Here is a 17,212-nt window from a genome sequence, read left to right as displayed (position 1 = left end):
GTTGTTTGCCTGTAATTATGGTGAATATTTACCTAGGAATAGTGGAAAGAGAAGGGTTTATGATTTCATGAGTTATTCTTATCAGACAAGATAAAGCACAGCGCTATAAAAGTCTCCAACAGCGAGGACCTGCTTTGAGGACCTTGCTTCCGTTATTTGCACAAGTCGAGTACATGCATTATAATATTACAGGAAGGTGACACCTGCAATTAGGGTGGTATCGTCTTATAATAACTGTAATCGAATCGTATTTAACAAGCTCTTGAAGGCAGTATGCTATTCTGTTCAAGCGTAGTGACAGATGTTTTCATGGTTTTATGGACAGGAAGACAGGCTACAGTTTTATCAGATAGTAGTGCATGTCGAAAGTACTGTTAGGATTCAACAAAAACAAACACAACCAGAGTTGATCTAATAAAGTTTATTTTCTTAAAAATGACCAGTTTCTGTTCTTTTCTAGGAAATTAAACCATTTTAAAATTCATACTAGCATCTACATAATGGTTATTGAAGACTTCACAATATATTAAGTCTAGATGTTATGGTACACATGCATAAAATTCAGGCTGCATGAGAAGCCACAGTCACCACATTACACATAGATGGAGTTTCAGGGGCAAAAAGACAATGGGGCTGTAGAGATACTTGTCTCAGCTTTAAAAAGGCCAGAGGCCACTGATATAACCAACTCCAGCAAGGCTTTCAAAATCAGCATCGTACTTAAAACAGGCACAAGTCAGGCCATGGGCCCAAAAGAATGCAATAAAATAGTCAGGATGCACTTTTAACAGTGATGCTATGACCACATGAACAAAAATTAACTGAATGAAAATGCTCAGGGATTGTTTTTTAATAGAAATCTTTTCTTTACATTCTCTGTAAGATTAATGGTCAAACATGTTTCAGAATTCTTTGGGCCCTTAGTTAACACTTCAAACCGCTTGGAGATGAAAGCTCCAAATACTAAGAAAGGGAACTTGAGAATGAGAAAGTTATATACAATAGGCAAAAATAACCCTTTTCTAATAATGGCAGCAACAAAGGTGTTGCAAACATTTCTGAAAATGCACAACCGTAAGTTCCACACATCAATCACTCACATAAAAGAATTTAACTTTAAAGAAGTCATCTCATTAAAATGAAAAGAAAAAAAAAATGCTGGAGGACAATTTAGTGTTAGTTTTCTGATCTTTTCTTTGTTATTCCTCTTTCACAGAAAGAACTTATATGCTGAGACATGTGTATGATTACAGCAAGCCTAATGTGTGCTAACAAAAAAATATTAATAACAATAATAATAATAATATAATAAAATAAAAGACATTCAAATACAGTAAGATTTTTTTTTTTGCCTGAAAATATAAAACTACATGAGAAAGCATTAAAATCATATTTGTAGATCAGAATAACATATTAACATATTTAAAATAAAAAAGCAAGTGCTAATCACATTGGTTTTTTTTTTTGTTGGTTTTTTGTTTGTTTGTTAATTTTTTATATCATACATATATTTCAGCACATCTGCTGTCAAAAAAAAAAAAAAAAAAAAAAAAAAAACGGTCGCCGGGGGAGCCATAATGGTATGGCTCTGCCTCTAATCTGAGAAACCGCAATCTGTAGCTCCTAGTGGCTCCGGTTGCGGTCAGATCTGTACATAAACTGCAGCAGAACTTGTCTTGAATCTCCACATAGAACTGAAGTTGCACAGGGCAGGGCGCACAGCGTAGGGCTATGCCATTGGAAGGACCAAATAAAGTCTACTCCCTTCCCAAACACCACCACTGTGGCACCCACCTCCATAATCTCCATAATCCTGAGTCAACATATTGCTTCACAATATTTCACTCTTCCAAATCATCCATCACGCTCCCAAGCAGAAGTGGAGAGAACTCCTTGCATTCTCAGTTAGCAATACACAGGAGTATCTGCACACAGTACTGAGGCAGCTTTACACGGTTTCAGAGTTCTGCATTTCACCTTTCCAAAGATAGTTTCTTTTAAAATGATTAATTCAAAGTCTGACATCTGACGTCTTTTGTTATCCACACACACTTTGCACACCAGGTCTCTCTGGCCCAGAAATGGCAGGCGCTCTGGATTTGTAGGCAGGTAAGATAAAGACCAGGGTGCTGTGATGAAGGATGAGCTCGCTCTCAGTTGTGCTGTAATGTGTTGGATTCTATGGGAGGTGCCGAGTCATACAGAGTGTCCGTGTCATGGGTCGGCTCTCCGGCCAATGTGCAAGGATTGGACAGTGTACCCGCGCCACAGTCACAAAAAAACCTATATGGAAGAGATTATAAAACGGATTAGAGCAGAATCCACTAAAAGTTACAGAAAAACTGTAATTCTGCAATTCACCAGGAACTATAGCTTTTACTTAAACTAATACTTTTTGGAAAAAGTGACAGTTAAAGGCATTTACAGTGTTACACATATCTATTTTTGAAATTGGAATATTTCACAATATTACTGTTTTTAAATTGTATTTTTGGAGAGCATAAGAGAACACACGGTACACAGTAGTGTATATATTGCACTGACCTATCATGCCGTATAAACTCCACATCATGCCCTTGGTGGCACTTCTTAATACAATTCACACAAATTGCATTACGGTCTGTTGTGTTACAGGTGTGACACCTAATGGAAGAGAAAGGAACATGGTGAAATACAATCATTACTGTTGGTTTTCAAAGCAGACTGCTTCAAGTTGCCTGCCTTCTGATTACCTGTAGAAATCGTGCATGGGGTAGCTGGTGTAACTGGAAATCTTGTACAGGCACTGACCTCTGCTCACTGCCTTTTCTATGGCATCCTGATTGTTCATGATTTTATTATCTAGAAAGTTATGGAAAAGATTTATATTAACATATCTATACACATATATATTATTGAGGTAAAATGAGAAAGATAGTCGGCTATGAGTTTATAAGATAACGTTTACCTTTCATTGTAACATTGACACCAGAGGCTAGAAATAAGCCTCCAAATCTGTTGTTGAATATTTGATTGCCTTCCAGAGTCGCCGTTGCATGGTTTGTGATTTCAATGCCTAAAGTGGGGGACAGAGAGAGTGTTACTTGAGCTAAATATTAGAAAAATGGCACAAGTTATTTGGGCTAAATATTAGAAAAATGGCACAAAAACCACACACAAATTCCAGTTCCAAGAACTCCAGAATGCGTTTTATTCACAATCATTATAATAGCACTGCTTTTTAATTATTTCACACCAAAATAACCATTACATAAGACTTAAGACCACTACAGTGGCAGCATGTACGCACTTCTGACCTTAAACCTTCTACCGACCTGCAGCAAAGCCGTCAAATATCCGGTTCTTCCGCAGCACCGGGTGGCTGTTTGTGCTGATGAGAACACCAGCCTGTGCGTTCCTGAAGATGTCGTTCTCTTCCAACAACCCTGAATATGCATATAAAGACATTGCTATTAGTTTCTATGATATTGATTAAACATGGTACATCTATTATATTAATTGGGTAGCTTTTTTGACAGATTAAGCTCAGTTTTAAATCACAAGGGCTTTCATTGGGGGATTAAATCACTAATTGTGTGATTTAGCGCAAGAGAACCCTTGATCCGTGTCTAGGAATCTGTTCGGTTTACATTTTTCTACTTTAAGTCTCCATCAGCTGGCGTAGCATTTCCTGCACTGTACTCATAAGCAGAAAGAAATTTTCCAATCCATTCTTACCCCTCCCGCCATTGAATATGCAAATACCCCCATCCCGTCCATCATGGATCTTATTCCTGCGCAGCGTGGGGTTGCTGTCCGTCTTAATCCACACCCCCGCCATGGCATTATCAAAGATCTCATTGTCCTCGATAAAACCCAGCCCTACGAATAGACAAACAAATTATGTTAAACAAACAACAAGCAGAAACCTCTCTTACAACTGGCCACCCCAATATAACAGCTGAGATCTGTAACTGTGTTCACACTTTACAGCATTACGGCAAAGGAAAGAACTAACTCATAAACAAGCTTCATAATGAGTAAAAAGACAAATAGACAGAGGAAGTAGATAAAGAACTTACCAGAGTTGTAAACAAGGATGCCTCCATTTTGTCCACCCCAAATTTTGTTTCTTCTGATTTTCGGATTGCTTCCAGTTCTGTGAAAAAGAAATTAAATAAAAAACAAAACCATCAATCTTGTACAATGCGTCCAAAAGGTATCAATACACAAATTCAGTAGACTTTTTTACAATCAAGAATCTTGAAAACCTATTTGTACCCCTGATACTTCCCAAAGAAGCCAAAATTCAATTACTTCCTCCCTACCTGATCTGGACTCCAGAGTACATATGATTGTAGATATCATTATCTTCCAGTACACCATGTCCATTGTCATAAAAATACACCCCAACCTTTTCAGAAAACAAAACAAAACAATATTAACAGGGAAGAATGAAGTCTAGATTATATCAAAAGAAGTTTTGAAGTTCCATACCTGTTTTCCGCTGTGTATCCTGTTCCTTCGGAGTACTGGCGTGCTTCCTGTGGTCACCCACACTCCGGCCAGTGTGTTGCTGTATACCTCATTCTCTTCTATTACACCCTGGCCCTTCTCATGCTACAAATAGAAACAGACAGTCATGCTATGACCAATGCATACTGTGCATATTTTTTTGTTAGCAGCCCGTAATGTATTCCAGTCAGCAGTGGTGTAAAGTATTTGAGTAAAGGTAATTAGTTACTGTACTAAAGTAACTTTTTGGCTACTCTGTAGTTTTACTGGTGTTTATCAAAGATATTAGCAACTTTTACTCTCTACTTGACAACATTTTGTAATAAGTGTATGTACTCTTTACTCCAATACATTTGTGATGAGTAATGCAATTACTCGTTACATTTTGCATGGCACCTAACTGTTTTTTGGCTGCAGTTTATGTCTGAAATAAAGAAGCGATATCGCCATCTACACTGTAAAAATGATTGTGTTATTAACGGTAAAATACTGTAAAAATACTAAGATAAAAGATTCCATAACCTTAGATCTAACCTTACATTTAAATGTAAACTTCACATTTGATGCATTTGTTGAAATAACAGTTTCTTTTTCTTTTCTGATCAGTTTTGTACATTAGGGTTTTATGTTACATCTAATGTTGTTAAATTAATATTTATTGCATTACTTTAGTGTTGTGTGTTACCATGATGGTGTTTTGTGTGAATGACACTGTGAACCTTTTATATATTAATATTAACTTTCTCAGCGTGTGGAAAAGTGGCTGATGAACTTTGATTCAGCATGTGACTTTTTTTTTGGTGGTATAGTTCTCAGGTACTCTTTACACCACTGCCAGCCAGATCATGTGCATGCTCACTCACCACATAGATTCCTCCATGCTGCCCGTCATGGATCTTGTTGTGCCTTACTATAGGACAGCTGTTCGTTCTGATCTGAATGCCAGCCAGGGCATTTCCATAAATATCATTTCCCTCAATGAGGCCCCTCCCATCACCAAATATGTAAACGCCTCCTTGGTTTCCATTGAAGATGGCATTTCCCCTAGATTAAAAGCAGACAGCTCATTTTATAGATAAATCAACAAGATGGATCAATCAATTGACAGTGTGCTTAGCTCAGTACAATCGATACCCAAAATTATTTTCAAGTCTAAAAATAGCAATATAGATTTATACTAATAGGGCAGTGAGGACGAGGGAGACTGACCTTATTGTCGGATCACTGTTGGAGGTGATCCACACGCCAGCAAAGTTATTGGCATAGATTTTGTTTTCTATGAACTGGCCTCGGCCTTTCTCGTGAACATAGATGCCCCCCGTTTGGCCGTGGTGGATCTCACAACGTACCACAGTCGGGTTGGCATACGCTTTCACCTCAAACCCTGCAATCCTGTTCCTATGGATATTACAGCTCTCAAAGTAGCCCTGCAGAGGGAGACAGAGACAGAAATCAACTCAGTGGCTGCTGCCAAAAACAGATGAAATCTCTGATTGAACAAAAATTAGGTGCAATTACCATGCCATGGTCAAAGGTAAACACTCCTACGTCTCTGCCATGGTGGATATGATTACGTCTGATGATAGGATTGCCATGGTTTTTTACCCAGATACCCGCAAGAGCATTGTTTGAGATTTCGTTATCTTCATAAATACCCTGTAACACAACAGCACACAGGTAAAAAACAAAACATAATATAGTTATTGTGATTAATTATTATTTGTCAGTAAAGCAGGCAATAGTCTTGTCCTATTATCTACAATTTATGACTAACAATCATAGTGTCAACACTGGTAAAATTTTGCATTTTTGAATATCTGCTTGATCTCAGATGATTTTGCCAAAACATGATGGCAATAATCCATTTGGGTATAAGTCACACTACACTAAGCCTTGTAATTTAACCACTATGTAACTATAGATAAAAGGAAAAGTCCAAGCCAAAATAAAAATGTATAATATGGCTTCAGAAGACTTATAACAGAAGGCTGCCAACTTTTGAGTTTAGCTTGGAGTGAGAATTATGGAAGGGGGTGGGGTGTTGGGGGAGATGTGAAAAAAAAGTTCTTGCATCACAATAAGTGTATTGTGATTGTCAAAACATTTTAGTAACTAAACTGAATTTTATTAGGATTAGGGACATGTTACAATGTTTACATGGTGAAATTTTTGGTAAGCTACGTTTTTTTATTATTGCTTGACAAATTTCACGATTTCAATTCAATTCGTCTGATTTGATTTAATATTGACTCATTTGGATAAATATTAGGTACACAAGATAGGCGCTAATTTCTCAAGAAAAAAAAAATCTCACCTTAAAAATAAAATAAAAAATATATAAAATATCTACAAAAATAAGGTTAAAAAAAGTCCTCTTTGCTTCGTGATTTTTTCTGTGCGTGAGAAAATGGATGTGTGGCGTGAGAGCATGTGAAAAGTGACAATTGCGTGAGTCTCACGGTGAATGCGTGAGAGTTGGCAGCTCTGTTATAATATGGTGCACGAGTCATATGAATCATTTTTAAGAAGCTTTAAATGTTTTTTTCTTCCCTGTCTGTGGCTTGACTGAAAGGTCAGTGTGATCCTTTTGTATGGAAAACAGTTGTGTGATAAACTTAACAGCATACAATCTTAAAATGACATGAGGATGAGTAAAAAATGGCAATTTCCATTTTGAACAGTTCATTTAATGCAGGTTCCTACCTGCGCATGATCAGTGATGTACAGTCCAACGTTTTCACAATCGCTTATGTTGCAGTGTTTAATGGTAGGTCCGGCACCCTGACCACTTACACACACTGCTGATCCCACTGCGCAGACAGAGAAAGGACCTCAATCACACAGATAAAATTTCTCATACATCAACTGCTAAAATATGCCACTAACAGCAAGGCCATGAAATCAATTCTCAGAGAACACATAGTACTGATAAAATGTTTACTAAGTTTGAATGCATTTCAAGTCAAATGAATTTCTGCCAAATTAACTGAATGCATGTAAAAAGGACTTCTCCCTCTTAATGCGTCACGTTAATGAAACAAACATTAGGCTGAGGAGCAAAACAATCGTGCCACAAAGCATTTAGATATGAAGAAAGCATCCATCCATGATGCCAAGTTACACAGAATAGACAGGCTATATAGTACCGTTCAAATGATTAGGGTCAGTACTTTTTTTTCTTTTAAATTAATACATTTTATTCAGCAAGGATGGACAAAAAGACATTTCTAGATTTCTATTTCAAATAAACACTGATGAAAAGAGAGTTCAAAAGAACACAGTATCCTGAAAAAAAGTATAACGGTTTCCACAAAAATATTGAGCAGCACCACTGTTTTCATTAGGGCTGTCACTAACAATTAATTTTACGATTGAGTAATCGGATAACTTTTTTGCAGTAGTAAAAATAGACCTAAAGCAAACAATAACCTTTAAAATGACTTAAAATACATATAATAACAATGAAGCACTTATTATTGCTTCAAATAAAGTATAAAAAAATAAATCAAATGGTTTTATTGAACAACACTTAATATGTTTGTATATTACATTATGTATTTTAGCAATCAACCTATGTCCATTATGTATTATTAAAAAACTAGCAAGAAGGTGGCTACAGAAGTCTATCAAAACTTTTTTTCTTTTTTTCTGGATTGCACAGTGCAAAAAGAGCAAAGTTAATTAAAAACAAATGAACAGGAGCAAACGTTTCAGCACATTGCTATCTTCATAATGCATTATGTATTATAACGAATGCCTGAAGAGGGCGCCAAAGGCCTGGTGATCGTTGTTGTTGTCACACTTTAGAGCATGTGTCAAATCCTAGTTTAATATTGGCATTAAAATGTCCACTTAATATTTAATATTGGGCCACTTCTTTATGATAGAAATGATACAGCCACTGCAATTTCTTTAACAAGAATATGTGGACATTAAAACATGCAAACTCAAAGCGAGGCTTTAAACGTATATAATTGCGATGAACAGTTAGCATATTTAGAAAGATGTTGATGTATTCTCCTGTGATGGCATAGGTTTATAAATTATTTACCTTACAAATCTGATGAAATGGCGCATATTGCATTGTTATAAGAGACTCAAACTCACAGCATTTACAGAGATTGAGATTGAGCTCCACGCATGTAAATGACAACAGTGCAACAAAAACGAAATGAAACAAAGCGAGTCAGACTTCCTGTGCATTACCAAATGCATGTTATTGGTATTTTAGCGGTAACTTGACATGGGTAAATTACAATCAAGGATTTTTAAAAATCAAGTACTTGAATTTAATCGAGGAATCATGACAGCCCTAGTTTTCATAATAGAGGGTTTTCTCTACACGTCATCAATCCGGAAGTCGGCCATTTTGGAGGCACAGAACGTAAACATTGCCACTGAACTGAACGGACTCGCAAATTTGGCTGATTATTGCTGTTGAAAAATGGTCGTGTTTTGGTCTGTACTAATCGGTTGCACCGGGAAAAAACATTTCGAGTTCTATAGACTGCCGAAAGTTAAAGAGAAGAGTGCAAAAAACTGATGAAAGATGGCGTTTGTGGTTGAGAGAGGCACAGCATCAGCCACATGTGTAAATGAAGTGTTGACTATGGCTAAAATGTTGACGTAAAGTAGATCACTATGGCTACATTCACACTGTCAGTCCAAATCCGATTATCTTTGTATCCGATTGGATTATGATCTAAAATGATGTCCACACTGTGTGTCACAACTGTTCAGATCCGATTTGTGTGTTCACGCAGCTCTTTGACAATATGGCAATGGTGTTGCGTTGATGGATTCGCAATAGAAATGTTGTCTTATTAAAATTTTACAACATGGAAATGTGTAGCCGCCGCGCTGGACTACTGCGTCTTGAGCCTGCCGCAGAACTGTAGGAGGCTGGTATGCACAACTCTTTTTCAGCGCCGGTTTCAAAATACGTTTCAAAAATAATAAGTTTTGCAACAACACAGCCTTGTTTCGGCAGCGACTTTCAGCATGTTCCCTATAACAACGTCTGATGTTTACATTTTACGTGGCGTGAGAAAGTTACATAAACCACACAAAATCCGATCAGAGCGTTCAGACTGAAGTGGATTTCCTGATATGTGATTTGAATAGGATTTCAAACCACATATGGATGTAGCCTGAAACAGATTGCATGTGCTTTTTTTGGACTGACAATCTGAACGTAGCCAATCGGGATAAGAAATAGAAGGAAGAATTGCAGTAAGGACTAGAGAAGCTAGCTCGTTCGGATCTTTACCACATATTAACTTAAGTTAGTCAATTTTGCGCTCTTTCCTGCTTACTAAGTCCTTCTCTATATGATTTTGCCGCTTCCATGTGTTTTTTTTCCATGGTTTAGACATCATAAATTAGTGTAACAATGTGTTCAGTAGTACATAAACAGTGTAATCCATGCCGTTGTTTACATCCGAGTACCTCCAATATGGCTGCGCATCCGGGTAACTGACCAAATCGTGACGTAGGTGCAAAGAATTATGCTATTGATAAGAAATGTCAGCATTCATTTCTTATCAGCATATTTAGAATGGTTTTAAGGATCATGTGTCACTGAAGACTGTAGTGATGACTGCTGAAAATTCAGTTTTGATTTCATAGAAATAAATAACATAAATATACATTTAAAATAGAAAAAACTAAATAATAATTTTTCACAATATTACATTTATAAAACATAATTAGTTTTTCTCTGAATTTTTGTTCAAATAAAAACAGCCTAAGTGAGCGCAAGAAATTTCTTCTAAAAACATTTTTAAATATTACGGACACCAAACTTTTGAACAGAAGTGTATTATGCTAGGGAAGCAGATGGTAGTGTAAATGAAGCTTACCTGTGCAGGTGCTGCGGATAACGCAGTGGTCGATATTGGGGCTGCAGTTAACCGTGATCTCCAAACAGTGGTGAGCATTATGGTGCTGTGCTGACTTATCATCAGGGTTGAACTGAAGCAAAAAAAGCAATATTACAATCACTCAAAAACATGATTTGCTGCAACCTCTGATCAAAAGCATTAAAGGGTCATTTCACCCGTGGAGACATGAATGTGCATTGAAAGTGGGTCATTTATGTAGAAGAAATGTGAAATTATTTTTGAATTTGGAGCTTTCTAGACTGAGAAAAGCCAGAAAATGTATTTTTGGCTTATGTGGATGAAAGACAACAACTCCCAGAATGCACTTGCTTCGCTGCCCTACAAGGCCAGTCCCAAGCCACGCCTACCGGTAAGACAGCGCAGTTGAGAACAAAAACATCAAGGCAAGGCTAGGCTACGAGTGAGTCTCCGTGACGAGTTTGCCCAAAATGTCCGGGATTCGGCTTTTGCGTTCTACAGTCGCCATTCATCATGTTTACTGTGGCGAGCAGGACGAGGCTGAGGGGCGCAGGAGAACGGCGCGAGGCCGGTGGCGTGATTACTGACGACCGACACCTGTGAGGCACTGTTCTCGTATCTCGCACGGAGGAGCAGGTATTTTCTTAGCAATGGTAAAACACACATCAACCGATCACGCCACCGGCCTCGCGTCTTTCAACCGATCACGCCACCGGCCTCGCGTCTTTCTCCCGCGGCGCTAGCCTCGTCCTGCTCCCTGTATTACTGTGATTACTGATGAGCGCGCCTGTGAGATGCACCGGTCTCATGGGCTATCTCTCACGGAGGTGCGGGTATTTTCTTAGCAATGTTAAAACGCAAATCAACCGATCACTTGTTTAAATTCATGTAAACATTACATTCAGATTCACCAATCGGGGTGAATTCAGTTAGATTGAAACAAAAGGTGAGCATGTAAACAATGGATGGCGACCGCAGAAAGCAAAAGCTGAATCCCGGACATTTTTGTCGATCTCGACGGCCGGACATGTCCGGGAAATAGAGTATGGTAACCCCTACTACTCAGCTTTCTACGTCCCTGTTTTCTGCAGGTTTCTGCCGTTGAAATCAAACGCACTGGCACTGATCTGTGATAGGTCTGTTAGCGCATTAGGTCCAACCCCCTATGGGCGGGTTTGAAAGGGTGGATCTAGTGCTTGTAGTCTAAACAGAAATCCCCCCCTCTTACACTTCCTCCTACAATGATGCAAAATGACGATTTTTGCGTCATTGTAGGAGGAAGTGTAAAGAGTTAAATACAGATTTCTCTCGTCTCGGGGGAAAATGAAAAAATGTTGCATGACCATTCAATAGTATGACTGGGTTTCTAACAATGCAAAGCTTAATGCAAATGGGTGAAGTGTCCCTTTAAGGGTGAATTAGAAATAAGCCAGCATTATCTAAAAGACACCATGCAATGAGCTAAAGAGAAAAAGCTATAAAAACTGTTACTCACCCTGATGGTCATGTAGCCCACATATGCATCTTCAGATCCCTCCATAAACACAAACGTTGAATCTCTAGTGTTTTCAATGACAACCTTGTCAGCTACCTTCCCTGAGGCTGAAAAGAAAGAAAACAAGGGTGTTAGTGACTTTAGTCAAAGTAAGCAAGGTTAAACATTTGATGTTATTTTCAAGATTTAAAGTTAAAGGATATAGGTAACAAAAACAGGGTCATTAGATTCACCTGCGCCAATCATTGTGATGGGGGATTCGATGTAGATCCATTCATCTGTGTAAATGCCAGAATGCACAAATATCAGGCCATCAAAATGGGCCTCTTGCACCCCTCCAAGTGCATCCTCAATGGTGTCATAATACTGCAAACCAGAAAAGCGCTGTCATTACAATGAAGCTGAAAATGCCTCAGTGCGTTTATTAAACTTTCTTCAAAAAAAAAAAAAAAATGTAATTGCTGAAGCCAACGATCCATACCAACATATTCTCTCTGCCTTTGTATCTGGCTGGATTACTATAAAAGTGTTCTGCAAAACCAGGCTTTACATGTGCTCCTTTATACTGTGGAAAAGAAAAAGCAAAGACTTAATGAATACTTAATTTTTTGCACATGTATTTAACATGTTTGATTGGTTTACCCAAGATGGACAATTAACATGGTGCAAATGTGGCCTTAGTCACTTTATTAACTTTCGAAGAGTGAATATCATTATTACTCTGACAAATCACAAACAAAATGCATCAGACTGGAAAAATCATCCATCCTTATTTAAAGAGGAAAATAGAAACGCAAGCTCTCATACCAACTGCTGAAAGCTCTCTTTCCATGGGTTTGGTTGCTCATACTCTTCAGGGTTGATCTGGTAGAACTTCCCCGGCTCTGGATGCATCATGGGTCGTGTGTACTCAAACACCTCCATGTATAGTCTTTTCCTGTAAAACGCACAAACAGACAAAACAATCACTAAAGATATAACCTTATGGAAAAGGTAATAACTGAACCAATCCCCCACTAACAAAACATTATAGTGGCTGATAAGCATTTTGATAGCAATTTCAGGTCAGTGCTGAGCTTAAACACTACTGTTCAATTTTTTTATTTTCCAAAAAATTATTTTATTTAGCGAGGATGCATTAAATTAATCAAAAGTGAGAGTAAAACTCTAACATGGTTACAAAAAAAAAAAATTCTATTGATCAAAATATCATGAAAAAGAGATTACGGTTTCCACAACTGATGTCAACGTTGATAAGAAATGTTTCTCAAGAACAAAATCAACAAATTAGAATGATTTCTGAAGGATCATGTGACACTGAAGACTGGAATAATGGCTGTGGGAGAATCAGCTTTGCCATCACAGAAATATATTATGTTTAAAAATATATTAAAATAGAAAATTATTCTAACCTGTAAAAAATATTTCACAATGATCAAATAATGCAGCATTGGTAATCATAAGAGACTTTTTCAAAGACATTAAAAAAATCGTATAGACCTCAAACATTTCAACGGTAGTTTATACTGTTCTATTGTGTAAGCTGCAAACAAGACCTCAAGAGACAATTCTGTCAAGATTAGATGTTAGAAATGTCCGGTGTAAAAGCATCACACTCTTATATTCTTATATTTTTTGCAAACCATCTCTATTAGTGCAGTTTCCCTGTCATGATCATCATAACATTACTTTTTAAGGACATTGCGACAATGCGCCGGTTGTCTCAATCTACTGGATCATTAGTATCCCACTTATAGCATGACACTGCCCTTAACATTTTCTTCCATACTCCAATGAAAGTAATTAATGTACTTCTGCAAATCATTCTATTGTCAGTATGTAAATTCTCACCAGAGAATGGGGTCATTTGCAAGCTCACTGAAACGCTTGCATACGCAGGCAGCCTGGCACAAGTCCTGCTCCAGCAGGTAGGAGAAGATCTTCAGAACGACCTCATCCGGAAGCTTCTCTTGGAGATACTGCTCCGCGGGGGCAGCTGAAACATTGTCAACAGGGAAAAAAATATATAAAGCAAACTGCTTGCAAAGCACACGTAATTAATAGCAATAGTCCTTTGATAAGCAACAAAACTTTTAATAATGATGCACTTAATGATCGAGACCACAACTCTTCACTCACCTGGCAGGTCCTGGGATTTTCCCGAAACTCTTGCACGTTTAGCTCTGTGACCGAAATTTTCTGTGGCTGAAGTGGAGGCTCCCTGTATCGCACAAATCAGACACTGACTTTTTAAACTGATTAAAACAACTTTAGTAGGGCTATCTCTGTCAAAAGTGCAAACTAAACAGGGTTAGTTTTATCTCAAAAGTGCAAAATCTTTACCTCCATACTGTTTTTTGTGGGGCACACGGTTCGTTTAGGCAACAGGGACTTTCTACGGAGTTGGTATGGACTGTTTTGAGCTCCTGGACCAGATTCTTCTGCAACCATATCTGCAGGGATGTCCTCATCTACAGCGGGCATAGAAAGAAAAAGAAAACAATCCATTCAGCAAAACATATCTCAACCTGCCCTGCACAAGCTCAGACCCCAAGTTCCACCACAAACTCCTGATTTCCATGTTTGCAGTGAACATTGCAAAATGTGCCTGCAGGAACAAAACAGACCCATTCTCTCAAGGAAAATAGTCAAAGAAAATTGTTGGCTTTCTCCAAAAGCATAGCAGTGCAGACAAGACCTTTGCCCATCAGTTGGTAAGAACATCGGTGCAAAACTCTGAATTTCCATACTTCCAGAAGGCTTGCTTTTCCATATCTTAACGCATTTAAGGAGTAAAAATCCTAAATGCCTTAACCTTCTTCATACAATTGGTTTAGCAAATGTAAACACCATTATATGTTATCCGTAAACCAAGAAAACTACGGCAAAAACGACTGCTAATCTATATTCAGCTGCAAATGACTTACCTACCTACCTGTCAATACCTGGTGTACTGATCACCTGAGAGCCTTACGGTCTGTCCTTCCCTACAGCACAATTGGTACCTGGAGACAACATCCAAAAGTGAAAGATGAGAAGAGCAGCTAAAGCTTGACTCTCTAAACTGTCACGAATTTTATGGCAACTCACAGCTGACTGGTCCATCGGTAGCAGACTTCACAGACAAGACGGCAAGGCAACAAAAAGTACATCAGGGCAAAATATCAACACAAAAGGAAATCCTTATCTGTTCAGCCACGGCTCTGGTCAGTCTCTCTGCCTGCCTTGTGCCTACATATGCATCTAGTCAGTGTCCACATCCAAAACGTCTAAAAACAAAGCAGTATGGAGAAGATGCTCTTCCTTTTCACCAAAAACAGCATGCAGATTTTAACAAAATGTGTACCCAAATAAGAACTTAAGAGCATAACATCACACCATTATGTAATACAAATACACAGATATTACATCATTCTCCTTTCTAAAAGCTCAACTACCCTAACTAAGGAATATGTTGACAGTGATACGTTGATGCTATCAGGTGGTAATATCATAGTATTAATATGGTGTGTGTTAAAAAAAAAAACATTGGGTTCTTAATTTTAAATTTAAATATTAACTTTGAGAATATGAATGGTCTGTACACTCAAGTCCATGCATTGCTTAGGCTGATGTTCTAGCTAATCAATTTCAATTTCTAGCTAATCAATTGCTAATTGAAATAGACAGTAACTGCAAACAGAACAAATGTAAACATTGAGGTAGTCAAATGCACTGATCACTACTGGTCTAAAATGAACCAATAAACCCTAATACATGCTTAAAGAGCATGAAAACCCAACGCATTAACACTTTATCAATGGATTTTCTTAAAGAATACCAGAAAGCCTGTCAATGGGGGGTCTGTAACCCAGCTAAACGTGGAAACAAAGGTTTCTGATTGATCATCGCAGAAGCACCTTCATCAGCAGAACCCAGGGCTATGTGCATAACATCTACAAACCAAACCAACAAAAATAACTATCCGTGTGATATGTTCCACCATGCACATATCCCCGACAAAAAAGCAAAGAGAGCCTTTATCTTACCCCGTTTTCTCGCTGTGAGCTCAAGTGCGCAGCTACTTACGTTAGCTAGCGTGCTACCTAGCAGTGTAAACAGTTAACTTCACAGCCACTGCATTCAAAGCTAACGAAACCCGAATAAACACAATGCAGTTGTAGACATTAATGCAGTGTGGAAAGCAGCAACTGTTTTAGTATTTGGTGTAAATTGACAATGCTATCAACGGCAGCTCAACACTGAATACTACAGCTACGCAGCGCAGATTTTCCTGCTTAAATCCACTTCTCATGTCTCTCCTATAACCCACGACATATAACTTATACCAGACATAAATTAACATTTACCTTGTTATCTTGTTTCTAGGTTTAAAGTTAAACAGGAAAGGTGACGAGTACGTTGAAAGCTAACCGTTTACGATTCGGGCTCGTGAAGCCCAAACAAAGCGCGGCCTGGCCTATATGTATATGCGCCTCGACGCTCTGCACACAAGCCCTTTTAATCAGGCCGTGCGGCTTCGGAGTGGCCGTGTCGGGTCAGATAGATTAAATACCGTATACGACACGGTACAACATTGAAGCGTTGTTGAATAAAAGGTCCCCGTCTTACCTCTTTCTGCGTTGTTTCTTTCCGGCTGCACCGGGCGCGGCCTCGACACTCGCCTGGGTCTCCTGCTGCTCGCTCTGACGGAGTTCATTTGGCGAGGTGACTTTACCCAGAAAAAATACGCTTCCCTCGAACCTTATTCTGGTGTTATTAGCATTTACACAAATCTCTGGTCTGAAACAAGTCAAATCACCCGTCTACGCCGAAAAAGGACACCAACCCTAGGCAGTTTTTCTTATTCGGGGTGTTGTTGGTGTGTGTTTTTTCGGACAGCTCCCCCCCTGTGCTGAGCTCCGTGTCTCTCTCTCGCTCTCTCTCTCTCTCTCTCTCTCTCTCTCTCTCTAGCAGGAGGAGCCATTAACATGGACACGGTGAACGTGCACAAGGGGGCACCCACTGGTATTCAGCAAGAGTAACATTGAGTAATTGCTTTTAAATATTGATCCTCCAATTTTGGAGAAGTTCAGATTCAAAGTGTTAACAGCCCTGGTGCCATGACGCTGAGATTATAACTGTGTAAAAGCTTTCCCTGATGATTAAAAAAATAACAAAAAACAGCTTAAACCAGCCAGAACTGGTCTCCAAGGCTGGTCAAGATAGCAAAAAGTGGGTTATGGGTGGTTCTGGCTTTACTAGTTGAGCACCAGTTTGGTCAGGCTGGGAGACCAACTAGACCATCTTAAACCAGTAAAATATCGTATTCTGGTTTAAGATGTTTGCATTAGACAAACTCGCCTGAATGCACAAACCTGAT

The 17,212-nt window shown here is 38.5% G+C and overlaps 1 protein-coding gene across 2 annotated transcripts; it reads right to left on the bottom strand.

Annotated features, from left to right (window-relative positions):
• Positions 1 to 1,350: 1,350 nt before the first annotated feature.
• On the bottom strand, positions 1,351 to 16,790 carry fbxo11b (F-box protein 11b). Of its 2 annotated transcripts, XM_081392477.1 has the most exons (23): positions 14,941 to 14,952; positions 14,786 to 14,855; positions 14,194 to 14,321; positions 13,990 to 14,071; positions 13,702 to 13,846; positions 12,658 to 12,787; positions 12,332 to 12,415; positions 12,084 to 12,216; positions 11,851 to 11,957; positions 10,356 to 10,467; positions 7,198 to 7,304; positions 6,013 to 6,150; positions 5,704 to 5,921; positions 5,358 to 5,538; positions 4,477 to 4,599; positions 4,308 to 4,393; positions 4,062 to 4,138; positions 3,718 to 3,861; positions 3,315 to 3,425; positions 2,948 to 3,055; positions 2,733 to 2,841; positions 2,545 to 2,643; positions 1,351 to 2,283 (listed from the first exon to the last, which is right to left on the bottom strand). In XM_081392477.1, exons 3-23 carry the CDS (start codon positions 14,299 to 14,301, stop codon positions 2,154 to 2,156), a joined length of 2,532 nt encoding a protein of 843 aa, XP_081248603.1. In that variant the 5' UTR covers positions 14,302 to 14,321; positions 14,786 to 14,855; positions 14,941 to 14,952; the 3' UTR covers positions 1,351 to 2,153. The 2 variants fall into 2 exon arrangements, with proteins under 2 accessions (XP_081248603.1, XP_081248602.1); XM_081392476.1 differs by lacking the exons at positions 14,786 to 14,855; positions 14,941 to 14,952 and adding an exon at positions 16,462 to 16,790.
• Positions 16,791 to 17,212: the final 422 nt, after the last annotated feature.

The sequence above is a fragment of the Scardinius erythrophthalmus genome (assembly GCF_964197995.2).
Source record: "Scardinius erythrophthalmus genome assembly, chromosome: 18".
Classification (NCBI taxonomy): domain Eukaryota; kingdom Metazoa; phylum Chordata; class Actinopteri; order Cypriniformes; family Leuciscidae; genus Scardinius; species Scardinius erythrophthalmus.
The sequence above is the reverse complement of the archived record's forward strand: the minus strand, read 5'-3'. Positions and strand labels throughout refer to the sequence as shown.